General features: G+C 52.5%; 1 protein-coding gene across 1 annotated transcript in view; it reads left to right on the forward strand.

Annotated features, from left to right (window-relative positions):
• LOC142250027 (uncharacterized) overlaps nucleotides 1–24166 on the forward strand; it is a 257435-nt gene that overhangs the window by 119509 nt on the left and 113760 nt on the right. The window contains exons 12-13 of the mRNA XM_075322090.1: nucleotides 1417–1564; nucleotides 22150–22311. Coding sequence (XP_075178205.1) covers nucleotides 1417–1564; nucleotides 22150–22311 — 310 coding nt within the window. The remainder of the gene's footprint in view (nucleotides 1–1416; nucleotides 1565–22149; nucleotides 22312–24166) is intronic.

Consider the following 24166-nt stretch of genomic DNA (forward strand, 5'->3'; position numbering starts at 1 on the left):
ACGCCGTGCTCCTCTGCCGACACTCACCCACACAACCGATCGCATCCACTCACCCACACAACTGATCGCATCCACTCACCCACACAACCGATCGCATCCACTCACCCACACAACCGATCGCATCCACTCACACACACCCGATCGCATACACTCACACACACAGACACTGACGATATTGCACATACGCGCTGATACTCACAACATCCGGGGATATCACATGCTTCTGGCCATGTGATCCTCCGTCAGGTCCTGGAAGCTCACAGCACAATATCGCCGCCGAGAAGCAAGCGATATCCCAGGATGTTGTGAGTATTTGGATGCGATGTGATGTGTGTGTGTGAGTGAGTGTGATCTGATTTGTGTGTGTGTGTGTGTGTGTGCTGTTATGTGTGTGTGTGTGTGTGTGTGTGTGTGCTGTTATGTGTGTGTGCTGTTATGTGTCTGTATTTTCCGCAGCTGCAGGACCTTGATGTGTGGATGCGATGTGATGTGTGTGTGATGTGTGTGTGATGTGTGTGTGAGGTGTGTGTGAGAGTGAGTGTGAGCCGGTGTACACTGGTAACTATGATACACATCGGGTAACTAAGGGACCTTAGTTACCCGATGTGTATAATGGTTACCAGCGTTCACGGCCTCCGTTAAGATCCCAGCATCGCAAGGTTATGTCTGGCGCTGCCGGGATCCTGACGGAGCCGGTGTAGAAGCAAGCGATATCCCAGCATGTTGTGAGTGTGTGGATGTGATGTGTGAGGTGAGTGTGATCTGATGTGTGTGTACTCACCTGGGAATCGGAGCCCCGTGTCAGTTGGGCCACAGCGAGCGTGCATTGCGTGAGGGGGGCGGGGCCTGCAGAGAGCCGGGGCGAGAGGCCAATCCGTGTGGGGGGGCGGGGCCATGGCGAGCCCAGCGGCCAATCAGCTTTGTGTCACCGTAAGGACACAATTTCGGAGCATGACAGACAGACAGACAGACAGACAGACAGACAGACAGAATAAGGCAATTATATATATAGATATACATATGTATGTATATATATATGTATATATATATATATATATATATATATATTTATACATACACACACATACACACACATACACACACATACACACACACATACACACACACATACACACACACATACACACACACACACACACACACACACACACACACACACATATATATATATATATATATATATATATATATATATATATATATATATATATATATATATATATATATATATATATATATATATATATATTGTATATATAATGTATGTAGACTCTGTTCTTGTGCCAAGTTGCTGGTATATAGCTGGAATGTAAAATTCCTTCTCGGCAGCTATTTTTGTTGTTCCATTCCCTGATTTTTGTGCTGCTGATTGTCAATGATGTCCTTCTATTCCAGCCCATTGTGAACTCTGTAAACCACTTGTTTGCACATAAGCCGGATCCCGGACTGAACAAGATTGCTGCGGTTTCACCCTTATTGCCAAACCCCCTAGCGCAAACTTATGACTTCAAACAAGGCTGCAAATTGTGTTATGTGCGGATAGGTAAGCTGTCACGTGGCTTGTAGAACTCCATGTTTGTGCTTTTTATTCAGTGCATTGTGTATTGTAGATTTCTTTAACGTTCCTATGGGAGACCCAGACCATGGGTGTATAGCTACTGCCTCCGGAGGACACACAAAGTACTACACTCAAAACGTGTAGCTCCTCCCTCCTAGCATATACACCCCCTGCTAGCCAGTCCTAGCCAGTTCAATGCTTTGTGTTTCAGGAGGTCACACACATGCATTCTCTGATTTTGATTTTTGATTTTTCCTTCTGGATCAAAGATTTGGAATAAAAGCGGGTCCAGCTGGACTCCCGGCATGTCCCTTCTCACCCCACTGTGTCGGCGGTGCTGTTAAGGTTGATTTTCCAAGGCTGGAGCCTTCTCATGCCGCGCTCCTTCACCATCCCATGCTGGGGCTCTGGCTTGAAGTGGGAGCCAACACGGTTCTCACTGCTTTGCAGGAGACCGGTCTCCATCTGCAGCCCTTTTTCAGGATCCTGCTGGACGGAGCTATCACCCCCCAGGGACCTGGCAACCTGCGTCTCACAAGCTAAGTATATGAGACGTTATTACCACAGAAAGTGGTCTTTCCAGGGGTCCTTTATATTTATTTATTGGGGGAGTGTGTTTTTTTTATGTTTTGTGTTAATGTTTCCGGCCGGTTCTCCAGTTTTTCACTGGAGAACCGCGCCGATGGTGCCTGCACGCCGGCCGCATGTTTTACTCTAGGCCCCGGCTTCGCCTGAGGCCTAGTTTCGGTTTCCACTGTCTCTGCATGTCAGTCAGGCAGAGGGACAGTGTGGCTCCGCCCAGCGGCTGCACAGCACAGGGAAGGGACACTCCTCACTGAGGAAGGATTCCCTCCCCTGGCTACCTCATTTGCCGCTCTGAGTAGGCCCCGCCCCCTCTCCTCGCTCCGGTCGCCATTTTCTCAGCGTTCTCTGTGCCTGCATAGGCACAGAGATTCCACATTGTGACAAGTGGGGGCCTGGGCTGAGGGACTAGAGGGCACAGACATGTCTGTTTAAACGATCTGGCAGCCACAACCTCCGGTTTGTGCAGCTGCTTATTTTATCTGTTTATATATGCTGGGGGCCATTCTAGACAGAGCCCCCACCTCTGCAGCATGTCTCACAGAGCGAGGCTGCAGGCTGTTTTTATTATCCACTGCAGGTAGTCTCGTACGGCTGTACCGAGCTCATAACCACTGTGGCCCCTCAGCTTGGAGGCTCATTAGTGGTCCCTCCAGCTGCTCCGGCTTCGGTGGCTGACCCCTGGTTTGGCTGGAATCCTCCAGGGGTCGGCTGTCCCGGCATCTGCTGAGCATGCAGCCCTCTTCTCAAGGCGTTTTCTGCTACAGCTCGCTCAGCAAAGCTCACAGAGGACTCTCCTTCTGGTCTCAGACCCCGTCCTCCTGACAGGGAGACGCAGGGTCCCCTGTCCTCCCCGTCCCGCAGCTCTGATTACGAGCTGACTCACTGGACGAGGAGGATGTCTCTACCAGGGGCTCGGACGCTACTTTATGTACCATTGATCCGTCCGTAGGTGACGCAGATGCTAATGATTGGATTGCGTCCATTATACTTGTACTGGACCTCCATCCGCCTGTATCAGGGGAGTATTCCCCGCTGGCAGAAAGGCATCAGTATACCTTTTAACAGGACAGGAGTGTGTTCCTTAACCACTCCAGTTTTCAGCCCACTGTGTCCAAGCCCACAGCCTGTCCTGTCAGACCCCAAAGCGGGGTTCTGCTGCCTGTTTCCCCCTCCCATCAGAGGTGGTCAAGGAGTGAGCTCATTCGCCAAGGGTGGTCCCTCCGGTGTCTAGACTTTCAGCCCGGATAGTTGTATCAGTGGCTGACGGCACCTCTATAAGGATCCCACGGTACATTAATTTTGTACTGGACCTCAATCCGCCGGAGTTACCTTGCCTAGGAGAACACAATGTGTGTTCCTTAACCACTCCAGTTTTCAGGCCACTGTGACCAAGTCCAGGGTCCGCTCTGACAGTCGCTTCCCATGAAGCGTGATTCTGAGGACTGTTTTTTCCCTGTCCACCAATGGTGGTCAAGAAGTGGGCTCATTCACCTCAGGTGGCTCAGCCCGGACCGTTATGTCAGTGGCTGATGGCTCCTCACTTAAGGTTTTGCGGTCCGCCCGGTTGTCCTTCTGGCCAAATCTGTATGGGGGCGGCAGGAGCTTCGTTCTCCTCAGCTTTACAGCAGTGCGTTTTTTTTTGTAGCCTTCTCTGCTTCTCTAGAGGAGATGCATTCCCTCACAGGGACTCTATGCCCGAAACGGTTGCCTGAACTTCCAGACTTCAGTCTTTTCATCCTATGCCATGTCTGCCATGCTGGACACCGCACGGCGGTGGCCTTGGCTACTTTCCTCGCTATCCGCAGGCTCCTGTGGCTTCAGAAATGGAAGGCAGATGCCTCTATAGAAGTTCCTTGCTGGGCTCCCTTTTGTGGGACCAGTCTCTTCGGAACCAACTGGATGAAATTAAGGAAGCTCTTGGCGGGGAGAGTTCTTCCTTGCCACAAACCTAAACCAGGGAACCTGTCCAGGGCAGGAATCAGTTGAGGTTTCGGTTGTTTCCGTTCCTCCATCTGATCGTTCTCTAAGCCCTCGGCCTCGTCCTCTAGCTCGGCCAAGGTTCATAGACCCAAATGGCGCTCGAAGCTGCGTCTTCAGAAGACCGCAGGAGATGCCACTGAGTCAGCTTCCTCCGAGCTATCTAGCCACGCCAACAACCTCCTTGGTCGGTGGCAGGCTCTCTCCACTTGGCGACGTATGGTTTTAACACGTCTCCGTTCAGTGGGGGCGGGATTATATCTCCCATGGCTACAGGATGGAATTCTATCCACCCGCCAAACAGATTTTTTCTGTCAACTCCCCCCGGCTCCAAGGCCGCCGCCTTCTCACAGGCCGTGGCATTTCTTACAGGCCAATGGAGTAATTATACCAGTTCCCGACTGGGAATGGTTCTGAGATTTTTGCTTAAATCTATTCCTAGTCCCCGAAGAGGGCGGTGCCTTCCGACCTGGATCTTTAGCTTTTCAAGCATGGTCAGGTGTGGCGTTTTCACATGGAGTCTCGGTCTTGTTCCGTGTGTTTTTTCACCAGATCAATCAAGAACCCAAGGAGATTCCCTAGCAGCCATCGGCATCAGAGATGCCTATCTGCAGATGTCAATCGCAGTTTCACACCAGCGTTGGCTACGTTTTGCAATCGGAGTGGTCCAATTCGTGGCTCTTCCCTTGGGGTTAGCCGCGGCCCCTCGAGTATTCTCATTGGGGCAGCTGTGATTAGGGTCCTGCACCTCTAGGGATTGGCAGTGATCTTTTGCCCTGGACGGTCTTCTTGTCGGGGCTTCATCCAGTGCAGACTCTTAGCAGAGTGCTTCGCTCACTCTCGCCACTCTAACCAATTCGGGTGGCTTGTCATTCTGTCCAAGTCCACTCTGACTTCGAACCAGAGGTTCCCAGGGACGCAATTCGAGACTCTGTCGGCACTTGTGAAGCTGCTCTTAGTCGAACAGTAGTCCCTCCGCTGGCGGTCGACGTCGTTCTATCAGACACCGAATACAGGTGCTGGTCAGATGGTGGCGTCAATGGAAGCGATTCCTTGCCCAGTTTCTCCTGCGTCCTCTGAGACTGGATGTTTTCCGCTGTACAAGCGAACTTCCTCCTTCCACGGGGTGGTGGCTTCGCCACTGACCAGGGGCTCGTTTCAGTGGTGGCTTCGGCCACTCTGTCTCAGGGACGCTCCTTCCTGGCCCCGTCCCGGGTGATCCTCACCAGGATGCTAGTCTATCCGCCTTGGGAGCAGTATATCTCCAACGTGGAGCGCAGGGCGCTTGGACTCTGTCCGAATCAGCCCTCTGGATCAATGTGCTGGAAATCAGAGCTGTATTTCTAGCTCTCTAAGCCTTTCACCATCTGTTGGCGGCTAGGCACATTCAAGTCCAGTCGGACAACGTGACAGCGTTTTCCTACATCAACTTCCAGGGCGGGACACTCAGCCGCCTGGCAATGTTGGCGGCTCAACGCATTCTTCAGTGGACGAGGGACTCCTAGTCCACCGTATCCGCAGCCCACATCCTAGATGTGAAAACTGCGAGGCAGACTATTTCAGCTGTCCAACCGTGGTCCACGATCCTCAGGTTTTGCGGCAGACGCACTGGTTCATATATGGTCCCAGTTTCGTCTCTTTTACGTATTTCACCCTCTAGCTCTTGTCCAGAGTCCTGCGCAAGATCAGTAAAGAGGGCCGTCGGGTCATTCTCATACTCCAGACTGACCCAGGCAGGCTTGGTACCCTGACCTGCTCCTTCTGTCCGTTGGGTTGCCATGGCATCTTCCGGACCGTCCAGACCTTTTCTCAAAAGGTCCGTTTTTTCCGCCAGAATTCTGGACTCTCAGATTGACGGCGTAGCTCTTGAGTCCTGGATCTTGACGACTTCTGGTATCCTTCCTGAAGTCATCTCCACTATGACTCGAGCTCCAAAGTGTCCTTTGACCTTTTTGGCCTTGCCGACCCTCCTGTCCCTTCCACAGTCCGGTGTACAGCTAGGACTATCCCTCATTAAGGGACAGGTCTCGGCTCTGTCAGTGTGTGCCAGCGGCGTATCGTCCGGCTGGCTCCGGTGCGCTCCTTCAAGGGCGCATCTCACATAATTCCGCTTTCCGGCGGCCTATGGAGCCCTGGGACCTTAATCCGGTCCTCACGGTTCCCGGAAACCCCCCTTTGCGCCTCTTAGGGAGGTTTCTTTGTTTCATCTTTCACAGAAGGTAGTCTTTCTAGTGGCCATAATTTCCCGCCAGAGAGTTTTGGCTGCACTCTCTTCGGAGTCACCCCCTTTTTTGGTCTTTTGCATCAAGACAAGGTGGTCTCCGTCCGACTCCGGACTTTTTCCCTAAGGTGGTTACTGCTTCCACCTTATCCGGGGCAATTTTCCTGCCTTCCTTTTGTCCGGCTCCTGTTCATCGCTTTGAGGAAGCGTTGCATATCCTGGATCTGGTGCGGGCGCTCCGGATCTATGTGTCTCGCACCGCCGTTATTAGGCGGTGCACCTCTCTCTGGTGCTGACCGCTAGTCAGCGTAGCGGTCTCTCGGCATCTAAGCCGACCCTGGTTCGTTGGCTTAGGTCGGCCATTTCCGATGCCTACAAGTGTACTCAAGTGCCTTCCCCGCCGGGGATCAGGGCACACTTGATCATACCTGTCGGTGCCTTTTGGGCTTTCAGGCACCAGGCTACGGCTCAGTAGGTCTGTCAGACTGCAGCTCGGATTAGTCTGCATACTTTTTCGAAGCACTACCCAAGGCATGCTCATGCTTTGGCAGACGCGGGCTTGGGCAGACGCATCTTTCAGGCGTCTGTCGCCCATTTGTGAAGTTAGGTTTCGCCTGCTTCTCAGTTGTCTGTTTATTCCCACCCATGGACTGCTTTAGAACGTCCCATGGTCTGGGTCTCCCATAGGAACGTTAAAGAAAAAGAGAATTTCTTTGTCGCTCCATTGGGAGACCCAGACAATTGGGTGTATAGCTTCTGCCTCCGGAGGCCACACAAAGTATTACACTTAAAAGTGTAAAGCCCCTCCCCTTCTGCCTATACACCCCCCGTGCCTCACGGGCTCCTCAGTTTTTATGCTTTGTGCGAAGGAGGCTGACATCCACGCATAGCTCCACATCTTAGTCAGCAGCAGCTGCTGACTATGTCGGATGGAAGAAAAGAGGGCCCATAACAGGGCCCCCAGCATGCTCCCTTCTCACCCCACTCTGGTCGGCGGTGCTGTTAAGGTTGAGGTACCCATTGCGGGTACATAGGCAGGAGCCACATGCTGTTTTCCTTCCCCATCCCTTAATGGGCTCTGGGTGAAGTGGGATCCTAATCGGTCTCCAGGCACTGGGACCGTGCTCCCTACGCAGCCCCTGGGGAATCTGCTGGACAGGAGCCGGGTATCGTCAGGGACAAGGCCCTGCTACTGTGAGGTACTCTGTGTCCCCTTGGGGGACCGCGCATGGAGCGCTTGTGCCATACACACTGCAGCACTGCTGGGTGTGTTAGTGCGCCGGGGACTACCGCGCCGACCGCGCTTATTTGCCGGCCGCGCTTATAACTTTAGTCCCCGGCTTTTGCGGCCTAGTATCGCATATTCCCGCCCCCAGGCCTGCCAGTCAGGGGAAGGGCGGGACGCTGCACAGGACGTCAGCGCTGAGGGCTGGAGCATACTTTGTATCCTCCTCCCCCCTCACTCAGCACAGTGGGGCATCAGATTCCCGGACTTTCTAGGGCACGCCCACGGCCCCCTCCTCCCCACAGAACGCCGGCAGCCATTCCTGTCAGCACTTCTGACGCTGGAGAGGAGAGACAACACGGCTCTGGGAGGCCCAGGCAGGGAATCTGGTGATCACACAACCGCTTTGTGCGGTCGGTAAGCAGCACCTGTGGTGCTGGCCCCACTGAGTGCCGAAGTGTACATATATATATATGCTTATATGCTATACATTTACTCTGTACGGTCGCACTGTTGGTTTTTGGCTATATACCCTCCCGGATTGTACTCAGAGGAGACAACAGCATGTCGTCCGCAAAAAGCAAGGGTGCCAAAGCACAGGCTTACTTTGCAACCTGTACCTCATGTGCGGCTATACTACCGGCAGGTTCCACAGATCCTCATTGTGTGCAATGCTCGGCCCCTGTGGCACTTACTCAGCCGGAGCCTCTGTTACTGGTGGCCCAGGTGGAACCACCTGCTACCACTGTCCAGGTGACAGGGACGGAGTTTGCAGTATTTGCTGACAAACTGTCTGAGAGTATGGATAAATGGTCTGCTAGGATACTAGAAGCCTTACAGTCCAGACCGGTGACTCAGGCCCCGGGCAATGTTGAATCATTGACCCCAGGCCCCCCTCAGTTGGAGCAGCAAAGTGTTCCTGGGGTGACCCATAGGTCCCAGGGTGAGGTCTCTGACACGGACCGCAGTCCCAGGTCGCCTAAGCGGGCTCGCTGGGAAATTCCCTCGACTTCATCACACTGTTCAGGGTCTCAGCAGGAGGACTCTCTGGATGATGAAGCGGAGGTAGCAGATCAGGATTCTGATCCTGACGCCGCTCTCAACCTAGATACACCTGAAGGTGACGCCATAGTGAATGACCTTATAGCGACCATCAATCAGGTGTTGGATATTTCTCCCCCAGCTCCTCCAATTGAGGAGTCAGCTTCTCAGCAGGAGAAATTCCGTTTTAGGTTTCCCAAGCGTACAATGAGTACGTTTCTGGATCACTCCGACTTCAGGGATACAGTCCAGAAACACCGAGCTTGTCCAGATAAGCGTTTTTCCAAGCGCCTTAAGGATACACGTTATCCCTTCCCCCCTGACGTGGTCAAGGGCTGGGCTCAGTGTCCCAAGGTGGATCCTCCAGTCTCCAGACTGGCAGCTAGATCCATAGTTGCAGTGGAAGATGGGGCTTCACTCAAAGATGCCACTGACAGACAGATGGAGCTCTGGTTGAAATCCATCTATGAAGCTATCGGCGCGTCTTTTGCTCCAGCATTCGCAGCCGTATGGGCACTCCAAGCTATCTCAGCTTGTCATGCGCAGATTAATGCAGTCACACGTACGTCTGCTCCGCAAGTGGTGTCCTTAACCTCTCAGGCGTCGGCGTTTGCGTCCTACGCCATTAATGCTGTCCTGGACTCTGCGAGCCGTACGGCGGTAGCATCCGCCAATTCGGTGGCAGTCCGCAGGGCCATGTGGCTACGTGAATGGAAGGCAGACTCTGCTTCCAAAAAGTTCTTAACCGGTTTGCCATTTTCTGGCGACCGCCTGTTCGGTGAGCGATTGGATGAAATCATTAAACAATCCAAGGGAAAGGACTCATCCTTACCCCAGTCCAAACCAAACAGACCTCAACCACGGAAGGTACAATCGAGGTTTCGGTCCTTTCGGTCCGCGGGCAGGTCTCAATTCTCCTCGTCCAAAAGGCCTCAGAAGGATCAGAGGAACTCCGATTCATGGCGGTCTAAGTCACGTCCAAAAAAGACCGCCGGAGGAACCGCTCCCAAAGCGGCCTCCTCATGACTTTCGGCCTCCTCACACCGCATCCTCGGTCGGTGGCAGGCTTTCCCGCTTTTGCGGCGCCTGGCTGCCACAGGTAAAAGACCGTTGGGTGTGAGACATTCTGTCTCACGGTTACAGGATAGAGTTCAGCTCTCGTCCTCCGACTCGATTCTTCAGAACATCTCAGCCCCCCGAGCGAGCCGATGCTCTTCTTCAGGCGGTGTGCACTCTGAAGGCAGAAGGAGTGGTGATCCCTGTTCCTTTTCAGCAACAGGGTCACGGTTTTTACTCCAACTGGTTTGTGGTGCCAAAAAAGGACGGATCCTTCCGTCCTGTTCTGGACCTAAAACTGCTCAACAAACACGTAAAAACCAGGCGGTTCCGGATGGAATCGCTCCGCTCCGTCATCGCCTCAATGTCCCAAGGAGATTTCCTAGCATCAATCGACATCAAAGATGCTTATCTCCACGTACCGATTGCTCCAGAGCATCAGCGCTTCCTGCGTTTCGCCATAGGGGACGAACACCTTCAGTTCGTAGCACTGCCTTTCGGCCTGGCGACAGCCCCACGGGTCTTCACCAAGGTCATGGCAACAGTAGTAGCAGTTCTGCACTCTCAGGGACACTCTGTGATCCCTTACTTAGACGATCTGCTTGTCAAGGCACCCTCTCAAGTGGCATGCCAACACAGCCTGAACATTGCTCTGGAGACTCTCCAGAGTTTCGGGTGGATCATCAATTTTCCAAAGTCAAATCTGACATAGGCCCAATCACTGACATATCTTGGCATGGAGTTTCATACTCTCTCAGCGATAGTGAAGCTTCCGCTGGACAAACAGCGTTCACTACGGACAGGGGTGCAATCTCTCCTTCAAGGCCAGTCACACCCCTTGAGGCGCCTCATGCACTTCCTAGGGAAGATGGTAGCAGCAATGGAGGCAGTTCCTTTTGCGCAGTTTCATCTGCGTCCACTTCAATGGGACATTCTCCGCAAATGGGACAGGAAGTCGACGTCCCTCGACAGGAACGTCTCCCTTTCTCGGGCAGCCAAGGCTTCCCTTCAGTGGTGGCTTCTTCCCACTTCTCTGTCGAAGGGGAAATCCTTCCTGCCCCCATCCTGGGCTGTGGTCACGACGGACGCGAGCCTGTCAGGGTGGGGAGCGGTCTTTCTCCACCACAGAGCTCAGGGTACTTGGACTCAGCCAGAGTCCTCCCTTCAGATCAATGTTCTGGAGATAAGGGCAGTGTATCTTGCCCTAAAGGCGTTCCAGCCGTGGCTGGAAGGCAAGCAGATCCGAATTCAGTCGGACAACTCCACAGCGGTGGCATACATCAACCATCAAGGCGGAACACGCAGTCGGCAAGCCTTCCAGGAAGTCCGGCGGATTCTGCTATGGGTGGAAGCCACAGCCTCCACCATATCCGCAGTTCACATCCCGGGCGTAGAAAACTGGGAAGCAGATTATCTCAGTCGCCAGGGCATGGACGCAGGGGAATGGTCCCTTCACCCGGACGTGTTTCAGGAGATCTGTTGCCGCTGGGGGATGCCGGACGTCGACCTAATGGCGTCCCGGCACAACAACAAGGTCCCGACATTCATGGCACGGTCTCAAGATCACAGAGCTCTGGCGGCAGACGCCTTAGTTCAGGATTGGTCGCAGTTTCAACTCCCTTATGTGTTTCCTCCTCTGGCACTGTTGCCCAGAGTGTTACGCAAGATCAGGTCCGACTGCCGCCGCGCCATCCTCGTCGCTCCAGACTGGCCGAGGAGGTCGTGGTACCCGGATCTGTGGCATCTCACGGTGGGCGAACCGTGGGCACTACCAGACCGACCAGACTTGCTGTCTCAAGGACCGTTTTTCCATCTGAATTCTGCGGCCCTCAACCTGACTGTGTGGCCATTGAGTCCTGGATCCTAGCGTCTTCAGGGTTATCTCAAGAGGTCATTGCCACTATGAGACAGGCTAGGAAACCAACGTCCGCCAAGATCTACCACAGGACGTGGAGGATATTCTTATCTTGGTGCTCTGATCAGGGTTTTTCTCCCTGGCCATTTGCCTTGCCCACTTTTCTTTCCTTCCTTCAATCCGGATTGGAAAAAGGTTTGTCGCTCGGCTCCCTTAAGGGACAAGTCTCAGCGCTCTCTGTGTTCTTTCAGAAGCGCCTAGCCAGACTTCCACAGGTACGCACGTTCCTGCAGGGGGTTTGTCACATAGTCCCTCCTTACAAGCGGCCGTTAGAACCCTGGGATCTGAACAGGGTGCTGATGGCTCTTCAGAAACCACCTTTCGAGCCAATGAGGGACATTTCTCTCTCACGCCTTTCGCAGAAAGTGGCCTTCCTAGTAGCAGTCACATCACTGCGGAGAGTGTCTGAGCTAGCAGCGCTGTCATGCAAAGCCCCTTTCCTGGTGTTTCACCAGGACAAGGTGGTTCTGCGTCCGGTTCCGGAATTTCTCCCTAAGGTGGTATCCCCCTTTCATCTCAATCAGGATATCTCCTTACCCTCTTTTTGTCCTCATCCAGTTCACCAATGTGAAAAGGATTTGCACTTGTTAGATCTGGTGAGAGCACTCAGACTCTACATTTCTCGTACGGCGCCCCTGCGCCGCTCGGATGCACTCTTTGTCCTTGTCGCTGGCCAGCGTAAAGGGTCACAGGCTTCCAAATCAACCCTGGCTCGGTGGATCAAGGAACCAATTCTCGAAGCTTACCGATCTTCTGGGCTTCCGGTTCCCTCAGGGCTGAGGGCCCATTCTACCAGAGCAGTGGGTGCGTCCTGGGCTTTGCGGCACCAGGCTACGGCTCAGCAGGTGTGTCAGGCAGCTACCTGGTCGAGCCTGCACACTTTCACGAAACACTATCAGGTGCATACCTATGCTTCGGCAGATGCCAGCCTAGGTAGGCGAGTCCTTCAGGCGGCGGTTGCCCACCTGTAGGAAGGGGCCGTTTTTACGGCTCTATTATGAGGTTTTACTTTACCCACCCAGGGACTGCTTTTGGACGTCCCAATTGTCTGGGTCTCCCAATGGAGCGACAAAGAAGGGAATTTTGTTTACTTACCGTAAATTCCTTTTCTTCTAGCTCCAATTGGGAGACCCAGCACCCGCCCCTGTTCCCTTCGGGCTGTTGTTCTTTGTGTACACATGTTGTTCATGTTGAATGGTTTCAGTTCTCCGAAATTTCTTAGGATCGAATTTACTTTAAACCAATTTATAACTTTCTTCGGCGCTCTATTGGGAGACCCAGACGATTGGGTGTATAGCACTGCCTCCGGAGGCCACACAAAGCAATTACACTAAAAAGTGTAAGGCCCCTCCCCTTCTGGCTATACACCCCCAGTGGGATCACTGGCTCACCAGTTTTCTGCTTTGTGCGAAGGAGGTCAGACATCCACGCATAGCTCCACTGTTTAGTCAGCAGTAGCTGCTGACTATATCGGATGGAAGAAAAGAGGGCCCATATGGGGCCCCCAGCATGCTCCCTTCTTACCCCACTTGTGGTTTGTAAGGTTGAGGTACCCATTGCGGGTACGGAGGCTGGAGCCCACATGCTGTTTTCCTTCCCCATCCCCCTGAGGGGCTCTGAGGAAGTGGGATCTTACCGGCCACCAAGCCCTGAGGCCGGGCTCCATCCACAGACCCATAGAACCTGCTGGATGTGGAGCGGGAGTGCCGTTCAGGGACAAGGCCCTGCAACTTTCAGGTACTCTGTGTCCCCGTATGGCAGGCCACGCGCACCCCAGGCTTGCTGGGTGTGCTAGTGCGCCGGGGACTGTAGCGCTGTGCGCTGGGCTTATAGTCCCCGCAGATTACTGGGGGACTTTATGTGTGTGGATCGCCGCGCCGACCGCCCCTGGAGCGGCGGCGCAGCTGCGACTTGTAGTGCGCCGGGGTCGCGCCGACCGCGCTTTTACGGCGGCGGCGTTTCTAACTTTAGTCCCCGGCTTTCTGCGGCCTAGCTCCGCTTCGTTAACGCCCCCACCCTGTCAATCAGGGTAGGGGAGAGACGTTATTCAATCAGCAGCGCCGAGGGCTGGGGCACGATTTACATGCTCCAGCCCTCTCACTGAGCACAGTAGACACAGGCTTCGCGCTTTTTCTCTGTGCACGCCCTAGGCCCGCCCCCAGGCTTGCAGCTCCCCAGGACGCCGGCAGCCATTATACACATGCAGTCTGGCTGGAGAACACACGCAGGCTCTGGGGGACCCAGGCTAGGGGGTTCTGGCGACCACACACCCGCACTCAGCGGGCGGTAAGCAGCACATACGTGCAGCCCCTCTAGTGCCACAGTGTTATATTTGTCACTGTACATAGACACTGCTGTGTCTAGATATATTTAATACTGCACTGTAAGGTCGCTTCTTGGCTGTTCACCCTATATTGCTTGAGGAGACAACAGCATGTCATCCGCAAAACGCAAGGGTGCCAAGGCACGGGCTGTATACACTACTTGTACAGCATGTGGGGCTAATCTACCAGCAGGCTCCAACGACTCTCATTGTGTGCAATGTTCAGTCCCAGTGGCACTTCGTCAGCCAGAGCCTACTGTGGTGGTAGCCCAGGCAGAGACGCCTGTGAACCCTGCCCCGGTGACGGGGACAGAATTTGCAGTCTTTGCTGATAAAATGTCTGTGACTATGACAAAAATCCTGGAAACCTTGCAGTCCAGGCCAGTTGCTCAGTCCATAGACACTGCTGTGTCTATGTTCCCCGGTCCCCCTCAGTTGGAACTAATCCGTACTTCAAGGGGGTCCCAGGCATCACAGGCTGAGGGCTCTGACTCCGATGACAGTCCCAGCCCGCCTAAGCGAGCTCGCTGGGAGAGACCCTCCACGTCATCACGTGGATCAGGGTCTCAGCGAGAAGGGTCCCTATATGAGGGTTCAGAGGTGGGTGATCAGGAGTCTTGTCCTGACGCCGCACTCAATTTGGATACGCCAGATGGTGACGCCATGGTAAATGACCTTATAGCGGCCATCAATAGGCGGTTGGATATTTCTCCCACAGCCCCTTCTGCAGAGGAGGCAGCTGCACAGCAGGAGAAATTCCATTTCCTGTATCCCAAGCGTAAATTGAGTACTTTTCTGGACCACTCTGACTTCAGAGAATCCATCCAGAAACATAATACTTATCCGGACAAGCGTTTTTCTAAACGCCTTAAGGATACACGGTATCCTTTTCCCCCTGACGTGGTCAAACGCTGGACCCAGTGTCCAAAAGTGGACCCTCCAATATCCAGGCTTGCAGCTAGATCCATAGTTGCAGTGGAGGATGGGGCTTCACTTAAAGATGCCAATGACAGACAGATGGACCTTTGGTTGAAATCTGTCTATGAAGCTATCGGCGCGTCGTTTGCTCCAGCATTCGCGGCCGTGTGGGCGCTCCAAGCTATTTCAGCTGGTCTGGCACAGGTGGACTCTCTCATACGTCCAGCAGTGCCGCAAGTGGCGTCCCTAACTACGCAAATGTCTGCGTTTGCGACCTACGCTATCAATGCGGTACTGGACTCTACGAGCCGTACCTCAATGGCTTCTGCCAACTCTGTAGTTTTGCGCAGAGCCTTGTGGTTAAAGGAATGGAAAGCAGATTCTGCTTCTAAAAAATGTTTAACCAGCTTGCCATTATCTGGAGACAGACTGTTTGGTGAGCAATTGGCGGAAATCATCAAACAGTCCAAAGGTAAGGACTTCTCCTTACCCCAGCCCAGATCAAGCAAACCTCCACAGAGGAAGTGGCAGTCAAAGTTTCGGTCCTTTCGAGGCTCGGGCAAGCCCCAATTCTCCTCGTCCAAAGGGACTCAGAAAGAGCAAAGGAGCTCTGATTCATGGCGGGCTCACTCACGCCCCAAGAAAGCAACCGGAGGTACCGCTTCCAAGGCGGCTGCCTCATGACTTTCGGCCGCCTCCCTCCGCATCCTCGGTCGGTGGCAGGCTCTCCCGCTTTTGCGACATTTGGCTGCCACAGGTCAAAGACCGGTGGGTAACAGACATTTTGTCTCACGGGTACAGGATAGAGTTCAGTTCTCGTCCTCCGCCTCGGTTCTTCAGAACTTCCCCACATCCCGACCGAGCAGATGCCCTTCTGCAGGCGGTGAATTCTCTAAGAGCAGAAGGAGTGGTGGTCCCTGTTCCTATTCAGGAACGAGGTCTAGGTTTTTACTCCAATCTCTTTGTGGTGCCAAAAAAGGACGGCTCATTCCGTCCTGTTCTGGACCTAAAACTGCTCAACAAGCATGTGAACGCCAGGCGGTTCCGGATGGAATCCCTCCGCTCAGTCATTGCCTCAATGTCTCAAGGAGATTTCCTAGCATCAATAGACATCAAGGATGCTTATCTCCACGTGCCGATTGCTACAGAGCACCAACGCTTTCTACGCTTCGTGATAGGAGACGACCATCTTCAGTTCGTAGCTCTGCCATTTGGTCTAGCGACAGCCCCACGGGTGTTCACCAAGATCATGGCGGCAGTGGTAGCAGTCTTGCACTCTCAGGGACACTCTGTGATCCCTTACTTGGACGATCTACTGGTCAAGGCACCCTCTCAAGAGGCATGCCAACTCAGCTTGACTGTTGCACTGGAGACTCTCCAGACGTTCGGGTGGATCATCAACTTCTCAAAGTCAAATCTGTCACCGACCCAATCACTAACGTATCTTGGCATGGAGTTTCATACTCTCTCAGCGATAGTGAAGCTTCCGCTGGACAAGCAGAGGTCACTGCAGACTGGGGTGCAGGCTCTCCTTCAAAGTCAGTCGCACTCCTTAAGACGCCTCATGCACTTCCTCGGGAAGATGGTGGCGGCAATGGAAGCGGTTCCGTTTGCGCAGTTTCATCTGCGCCCACTTCAATGGGACATTCTCCGCCAATGGGACGGGAAGTCAACATCCCTGGACAGGAAAGTCTCCCTTTCCCAGACGGCCAAGGACTCTCTGCACTGGTGGCTTCTTCCCACCTCATTATCACAGGGAAGATCCTTCCTACCCCCATCCTGGGCGGTGGTCACGACAGACGCGAGTCTGTCAGGGTGGGGAGCAGTATTTCTCCACCACAGGGCTCAGGGTATGTGGACCCAGCAGGAGTCCACCCTTCAGATCAATGTTCTGGAAATCAGAGCAGTGTATCTTGCCCTACTAGCCTTCCAGCAGTGGCTGGAAGGAAGGCAGATCCGAATTCAGTCGGACAACTCCACAGCAGTGGCATACATCAACCACCAAGGGGGGACACGCAGTCGGCAAGCCTTCCAGGAAGTCCAGCGGATTCTGATGTGGGTGGAAGCCACAGCTTCCACCATATCCGCAGTTCACATCCCCGGCGTAGAAAACTGGGAAGCAGACTTCCTCAGTCGCCAGGGCATGGACGCAGGGGAATGGTCCCTTCACCCAGACGTGTTTCAGGAAATCTGTCACCGCTGGGGGGTGCCGGACGTCGATCTAATGGCGTCACGGCACAACAACAAGGTCCCAACCTTCATGGCACGGTCTCGCGATCAAAGAGCGCTGGCGGCAGACGCCCTAGTGCAAGATTGGTCGCAGTTCCGGCTCCCTTATGTGTTTCCACCTCTGGCACTCTTGCCCAGAGTGCTACGCAAGATCAGATCCGATTGCAGCCGCGTCATACTTGTCGCCCCAGACTGGCCGAGGAGGGCGTGGTACCCGGATCTGTGGCAGCTCACGGTCGGCCAACCGTGGGCACTACCAGACCGACCAGACTTACTGTCCCAAGGGCCGTTTTTCCATCGGAATTCTGCGGCCCTGAACCTGACTGTGTGGCCATTGAGTCCTGGATCCTAGCGTCTTCAGGATTGTCCCAAGGGGTCGTTGCCACCATGAGACAGGCTAGGAAGCCCACGTCCGCTAAGATCTACCACAGAACGTGGAGGATATTCTTATCCTGGTGCTCTGCTCAGGGTGTGTCTCCCTGGCCATTTGCATTGCCTACCTTTCTTTCTTTCCTGCAATCTGGGTTAGAAAAAGGTTTGTCGCTCGGCTCCCTTAAAGGTCAGGTCTCGGCGCTATCCGTCTTTTTTCAGAGGCGTTTGGCACGCCTTTCTAAGGTGCGCACGTTCCTACAGGGGGTTTGCCATATCGTACCCCCGTACAAGCGGCCGTTAGATCCATGGGATCTGAACAGGGTACTAGTTGCCCTCCAGAAGCCGCCCTTCGAGCCTCTGAGGGAGGTTTCACTTTCTAGACTATCACAGAAAGTGGCTTTTCTGGTAGCGATCACATCTCTTCGGAGAGTGTCTGAGCTGGCAGCACTATCATCCAAGGCTCCCTTCCTGGTCTTCCACCAGGACAAGGTAGTGCTGCGCCCCATTCAGGAGTTTCTCCCGAAGGTGGTATCCTCTTTTCATCTTAATCAGGATATCTCTTTGCCTTCGTTTTGTCCTCATGCAGTTCATCGGTATGAGAAGGATTTACATTTGTTAGATCTGGTGAGAGCACTCAGAATCTACATTTCCCGCACGGCGCCCTTGCGCCGTTCGGATGCACTCTTTGTCCTTGTCGCTGGTAAGCGCAAAGGATCGCAGGCTTCTAAGGCCACCCTGGCTCGATGGATCAAAGAACCAATTCTTGACGCCTACCGTTCGGCTGGGCTTCCGGTTCCATCAGGGCTGAAGGCCCATTCTACCAGAGCCGTGGGTGCATCCTGGGCATTACGACACCAGGCTACGGCTCAACAGGTGTGCCAGGCAGCTACCTGGTCGAGTCTGCACACTTTCACCAAACATTATCAGGTGCATATATATGCTTCGGCGGACGCCAGCCTAGGTAGAAGAGTCCTGCAGGCGGCAGTTGCCTCCCCGTAGGGGAGGGCTGTCTTGCAGCTCTAACATGAGGTATTTCTTTACCCACCCAGGGACAGCTTTTGGACGTCCCAATCGTCTGGGTCTCCCAATAGAGCGCCGAAGAAGAAGGGAATTTTGTTACTTACCGTAAATTCCTTTTCTTCTAGCTCTTATTGGGAGACCCAGCACCCGCCCTGTTGTCCTTCGGGATTTTTGGTTTGTTTGCGGGTACACATGTTGTTCATGTTGAACGGTTTTCAGTTCTCCGATGTTACTCGGAGTGAATTTGTTTAAACCAGTTATTGGCTTTCCTCCTTCTTGCTTTTGCACTAAAACTGGTGAGCCAGTGATCCCACTGGGGGTGTATAGCCAGAAGGGGAGGGGCCTTACACTTTTTAGTGTAATTGCTTTGTGTGGCCTCCGGAGGCAGTGCTATACACCCAATCGTCTGGGTCTCCCAATAAGAGCTTGAAGAAAAGGAATTTACGGTAAGTAACAAAATTCCCTTCTTTCCTCCTTCTTGCTTTTGCACCAAAACTGAGGAGCCCGTGAGGCACGGGGGGTGTATAGGCAGAAGGGGAGGGGCTTTACACTTTTAAGTGTAATACTTTGTGTGGCCTCCGGAGGCAGAAGCTATACACCCAATTGTCTGGGTCTCCCAATTGGAGCTAGAAGAAAAGGAATTTACGGTAAGTAAACAAAATTCCCTTCTTTGTTACTTACCGTAAATTCTTTTTCTTGTAGTTCCGTCATGGGAGACCCAGCACCCTCCCTATTGCCTGTTGGCAGGTTTCTTGTTCCGTGTGTCTTCACCGGCTGTTGTTGTTGTAGACAGAGGTTCCGGTTCTTCCGGGTTTTACTCTGTCTCTTCTTGTGGGTGGATGTCCTCCTTCAGCTTTTGCACTAAACTGGCTAGGACTGGCTAGCAGGGGGTGTATATGCTAGGAGGGAGGAGCTACACGTTTTGAGTGTAGTACTTTGTGTGTCCTCCGGAGGCAGTAGCTATACACCCATGGTCTGGGTCTCCCATGACGGAACTACAAGAAAAAGAATTTACGGTAAGTAACAAAATTCTCTTTTTTGTAATCTGGTCTCACTTACCCATGGAGATGCTGTAAAAAGTTACTCCAAACCGCTCCAACAGTTTACTATTCTACTAAGGCGTGAATGAGTCTCCTCCTGCACCAGCATTTTCGGCGCTGGGTCTCCCAAGTGTTTGCATTGTTATGCAGTGTGTTCTGGGCCAGGATATAGACGCACCCCAAATTTAGAGGTAAAAAAAAAATGGGGTCCGTCTTATAATCTGGGGGTTGGTGGGTCGGTGGTAAAATAAGGTTACAGGAGGCAGGGGCGGTGCTGGAGTAGGGCGGTGCGGCAGATGTTCCGGATGCTTACTGCGGGTGCGGAACTGTCCAGGAACTGTCAGCTTTGCAGGCTTCAAAGAAATGGCGCCCAGAGTTCACGCCTGTGAATATTGAGCTATTGGCTCAATGACGAGCCGAGATCTTGTGTGCAAACGCCACCTCCAGGTGCCATTTTCCTTAAGTCCGCTGCTTGGAGATCAATGGGCCGGAGGCGGCGCATGCACAGCTGAGATTTTGAGTTGAGAGGTCCATCTACGCATGCGCTGACTTCGGGCGCCATTATTCGAAGCCCACACCACCAACATTTTCATGATGGCCCCTGCCTCACCACCCGCAACGCACTGTCCACAACATTGCCCTCTGCCTCCTGTGACTATTCTCCACCACCCTGGTAAGCTACATTCGGCTTATAAGACGCACCTCTCATTTTCCTCCCAAATTTTTGGGAGGAAAAGGGTGTCTTCCAGTCCGAAAAATTGGGTAGCTCCAATTCCAGCACTTTAAGGCGTGTGCACTCTGTGTTTTTTGGCGCGTTTTTTTTTATGCATTTTTGCTCTAAAAACTGCATGAATCTCCTTCCCCAGCAAAGTCTGAGATTTAATTTTTGCTGTCTGCACATTGTAGTTTTTTTAGCTGCGTTTTTTTGGTGACCAAAAAGATGCAGCATATCAACCCTCCCTCCCTGCGTTTTGGGAGGGCTGGTATTTGGCCAGATACTGCTCTCCATATAAAGTCTATGGGGACCAGAGTCGGGTGCAAAGGGGTAGGAGCAAGCGCTACATACTCAACGATCACCGGGCGGCTGTCAAACTGCTGCCGCAGCAGCTCGTTCATCTTCCAGAGTCAGACGCTCATTAGGCTCATAACATATTCACTCCTTCCCTGCTTACCGGTCGCTGTGATTGGTTGCAGACAGACCCGCCCCCACGCTGAGTGAAAGCTGTCTCGCTGCAACCAATCACAGCCACCGGTGGGCAGGTCTATATCGTGCAGTTAAAGAAATAAATGAAAAAAAAAAATGAAGTGCGGTCCCCCCAATTTTGATACCAGCCAAGGTAAAGTCTCACAGCTGGGGGCTGGTATTCTCAGGCTGGGGAGACCTACATTATGGGTTGCCCCCCAGCCTAAAATATCAGCCTGCAGCCGCCTGGAATTGCCGCATCCATTAGATGCGACAGTCCTGGGACTCTACTTAGCTCTTCCCAAATTGCCTTGGTGCAGTGGCAATCGGGGTAATAAGGAGTTAATGGCAGAAGCCCATAGCTGCCGCTAAGTCCTAGGTTAGTGATAGCACAGGTGTCTATGAGACACCCTCTCATCAATAAGCTGTAAGTGAAAGTAAATAAACACAATCACCCAAAAAAAAAACTTTATTTGAAATAAAACACAAAAAAACCCCTCTTTCACCACTTTATTTACCCCTAAAACACCTTTCCAGGTCCAATGTAATCCACACGAGGTCCCCCGACACATCCTCTGCTACATCTGACAATCACAGAGAGCTTCCATAGAACATGACTCTCTGTGAAGGTCAGGCCGCAAGTGAAGTGAGCCGTGTGGGATCAGCGGTGACTTCAGCTGTCACCACACATCACCTGACTTGAGGAGTCCACCTGTTACCGCATTTCAGGCCGCGGCTGAAGTGAGAGCGAGATCGGCGGTGACTTCAGTCAGGAGATGTGCGGTGTCACCGCTCATCACCTGAGTGACGTCAGCGCTAATCCCGCGGCCCACTTCAGTAGAGGCCTGACAGGTGGAGGACTCCTACGTTTTTTCAAGCCAAAAACGCTGCTCAAAAATTAAAACGCTGCATCTTTGTGGTAAAAAAAAAACTGCAGCGTGCGCATACAGCCTAATTCCTCAGATGCCACTGTCAATAGTGTCAGGAGATAGAGATCACTTTCTATGTCAGCCTCTGCACCCCCCTCGGCGTGATTGTGGGGGTGCCGATGGGTTGCTATGGTAACCGTAGACCTAACTATGGCCTCCGTGTACCGTATGCTTTTCCTTGTAAGATCACACTGGATGCAGGGTCTAATAAGATGGCAGTCAAACACTGACCGGAGGAATAACGCCCGGTATAACAAGTTCACTTATAGGACTAGTAAATATTGTAAAGAAAAAGTAAAAACAGAAGAAATAAATGACAGTTTTAATAATAAAAAATGTATTATTTGTAATAAAAAACCTTAGAATACTATATATGTGTAGTTTTTATCATTCATAATGACACTTACTATAACTGTGTATTATTTTTTTATTCCACGGAGGACCTTGTGCGTATACCAGGTGGTTTGATTCCCGGTAGGACGAGTAATGTTCGGATTATTTCTGTCCCCGTTCTCATGACGCTTTTTCCTTTGCAGGCCTCAAGGCTCTCGATTTCGCCTACAGAGACAAATGGGAGCACAAGTGTGAAAAAGACATTTTGTTAGCACGAATGAAGAGCTCCGAAAACAAGACCTGGCTAAAAATCAGGCAGAGGCCAATGAAAATCAATTTTTCGGGTCCCTTCATGCTGTGCAAAGGTTAGACAATAGTATTTCTTTCTAACTTATTACAAAGATGAAGTCTGACGTTTGTTCTGTATTATTTTTTTAAATGAGTCTTACACATTTTGTAAGTTTTTTAGTAGATTGTTACATCTAACTGCACTTTGCAAGGAATCGTCGTTTTTTTGTGTTGGGCCATTACAAAATACTGTCACATGACTTCTCTTGTGTTTAGAGCATGAACTAATTTCCACCTTGTACGCTAATACCGTATATACTTGAGTATAAGCTGACCTGAGTATAAGCCGAGGCCACTAATTTTACCCCCCAAAAATGCAGCAGCTACTGGTAAAGTTCAAAAATAAAAATATATATCAATAAAATATAATGTGCCCTATCCTTGTCCCCCCCCCCTTGTAGTAATGTGCCCCATCCTTCTGCCATGTAGTAATGTGTCCATCCTTGTAACCCATATTAATGTGCCCCTCGTTTAGTAATGAGCCCTCTAGTAATGTGCCCATCCTTGTGCCCCATAGTAATGTGCCCCTTGTTTAGTAATGTGCCCATCCTTTCGGAATGTCCTCATTCCGGTTCCCATATTGTCCCGTTATGCTGTTGGTTACGCACACACACACACACACACACACACACACACACACACACACACACACACACACACCACACACACCGCACACACCGCACACACGCACACACACATTATTCTCACCTGTCCTCCGTTCCCGTGGTGTCATCTTACCTGCTTTTCTTTATCGTTCCTTTGGGAGACCCAGACCATGGGTGTTTAGCTTCTGCCTCCGGAGGACACACAAAGTACTACACTTAAAAGTGTAGCTCCTCCCTCTGAGCTTATACACCCACTGGTAGCCAGTCCTAGCCAGTTTATTGCTTTGTGTCAGGAGGCATACATCCACACATGCATTCTCATCTGATTTGTTTGACTTTTGGAAAGAGTTTGAAGAAAAGCGGGTCCATGTCTGGACTCCCTGCATGTCCCTTCTCACCCCACTGTGTCGGCGGTGTTGTTAAGGTTGATTTACAAGGCTGCAGCCTTACATGCTGCGCTCCTTCACCATCCCTTCTGGGCTCTGGCTTGAAGTGGGAGCCAGCACGGTCTCCATGCCTGGCAGGAGTCCGGTCTCCATCCACAGCCCCTTGAGGATTCTGTTGGACCGGAGCACTCATCCCCAGGGACATGGCCCTGCGTCTCAGCAGCTAAGTACCTGAGACGTTTATGTTGGGGGTCCCGGTTCTTTATTGTAAGGGGAGAGTATGCTGTATGTGATTGTTTTAACTTTTCCGGCGGATTCTCTAGCTTTTGCCTGAGAACCGCGCCGATGGTGCCTGCTTGTCGGCCTCGCCGCTTAAATTTAGGCCCCGGCTTCGCCGGAGGCCTAGTTTCATTTTCCTGCCCTCGCATGTCACTCATGCAGAGGGACAGGTTCGGCTCCTCCCGGCGGCCGTTCTACACAGGGGAGGGACACTCCCCACTGCTGGGGCGTCCCTCCTTCCCTGCAGGTCTCTATAGCCCTCCAGTTCCCGCTCTTTTATAGGAACGCCGTCTTCTCAGGCAGAGTTCACTCTGCTCTGGGACATCCTGCATTCTGCATCTCTGCTGAGGTGCTGCGACTGGGGGACCGGGCTTCGGGATCTGGAGGGCACACAATACCGCGCTCAGCGATCTGGTAAGCCACAGCCGGTCTCCGGTTGTGGACCTCTGTATATTCTCCCTGGGGTTCATTCTCTGCAAAGCCCCCACTCCAGCAGCATGTCTCACACAAGGAGCAAGGCTCCAAAAGCCTTATTCTACATGCACTGCATGTAAGCTGCTGCCTGAGCCGAGCACCTTCCCACATTGTGATGCCTGCTCTAA

This window comes from Anomaloglossus baeobatrachus, chromosome 8, assembly GCF_048569485.1.
Source record: "Anomaloglossus baeobatrachus isolate aAnoBae1 chromosome 8, aAnoBae1.hap1, whole genome shotgun sequence".
In the NCBI taxonomy this organism is placed as follows: Eukaryota; Metazoa; Chordata; class Amphibia; order Anura; family Aromobatidae; genus Anomaloglossus; species Anomaloglossus baeobatrachus.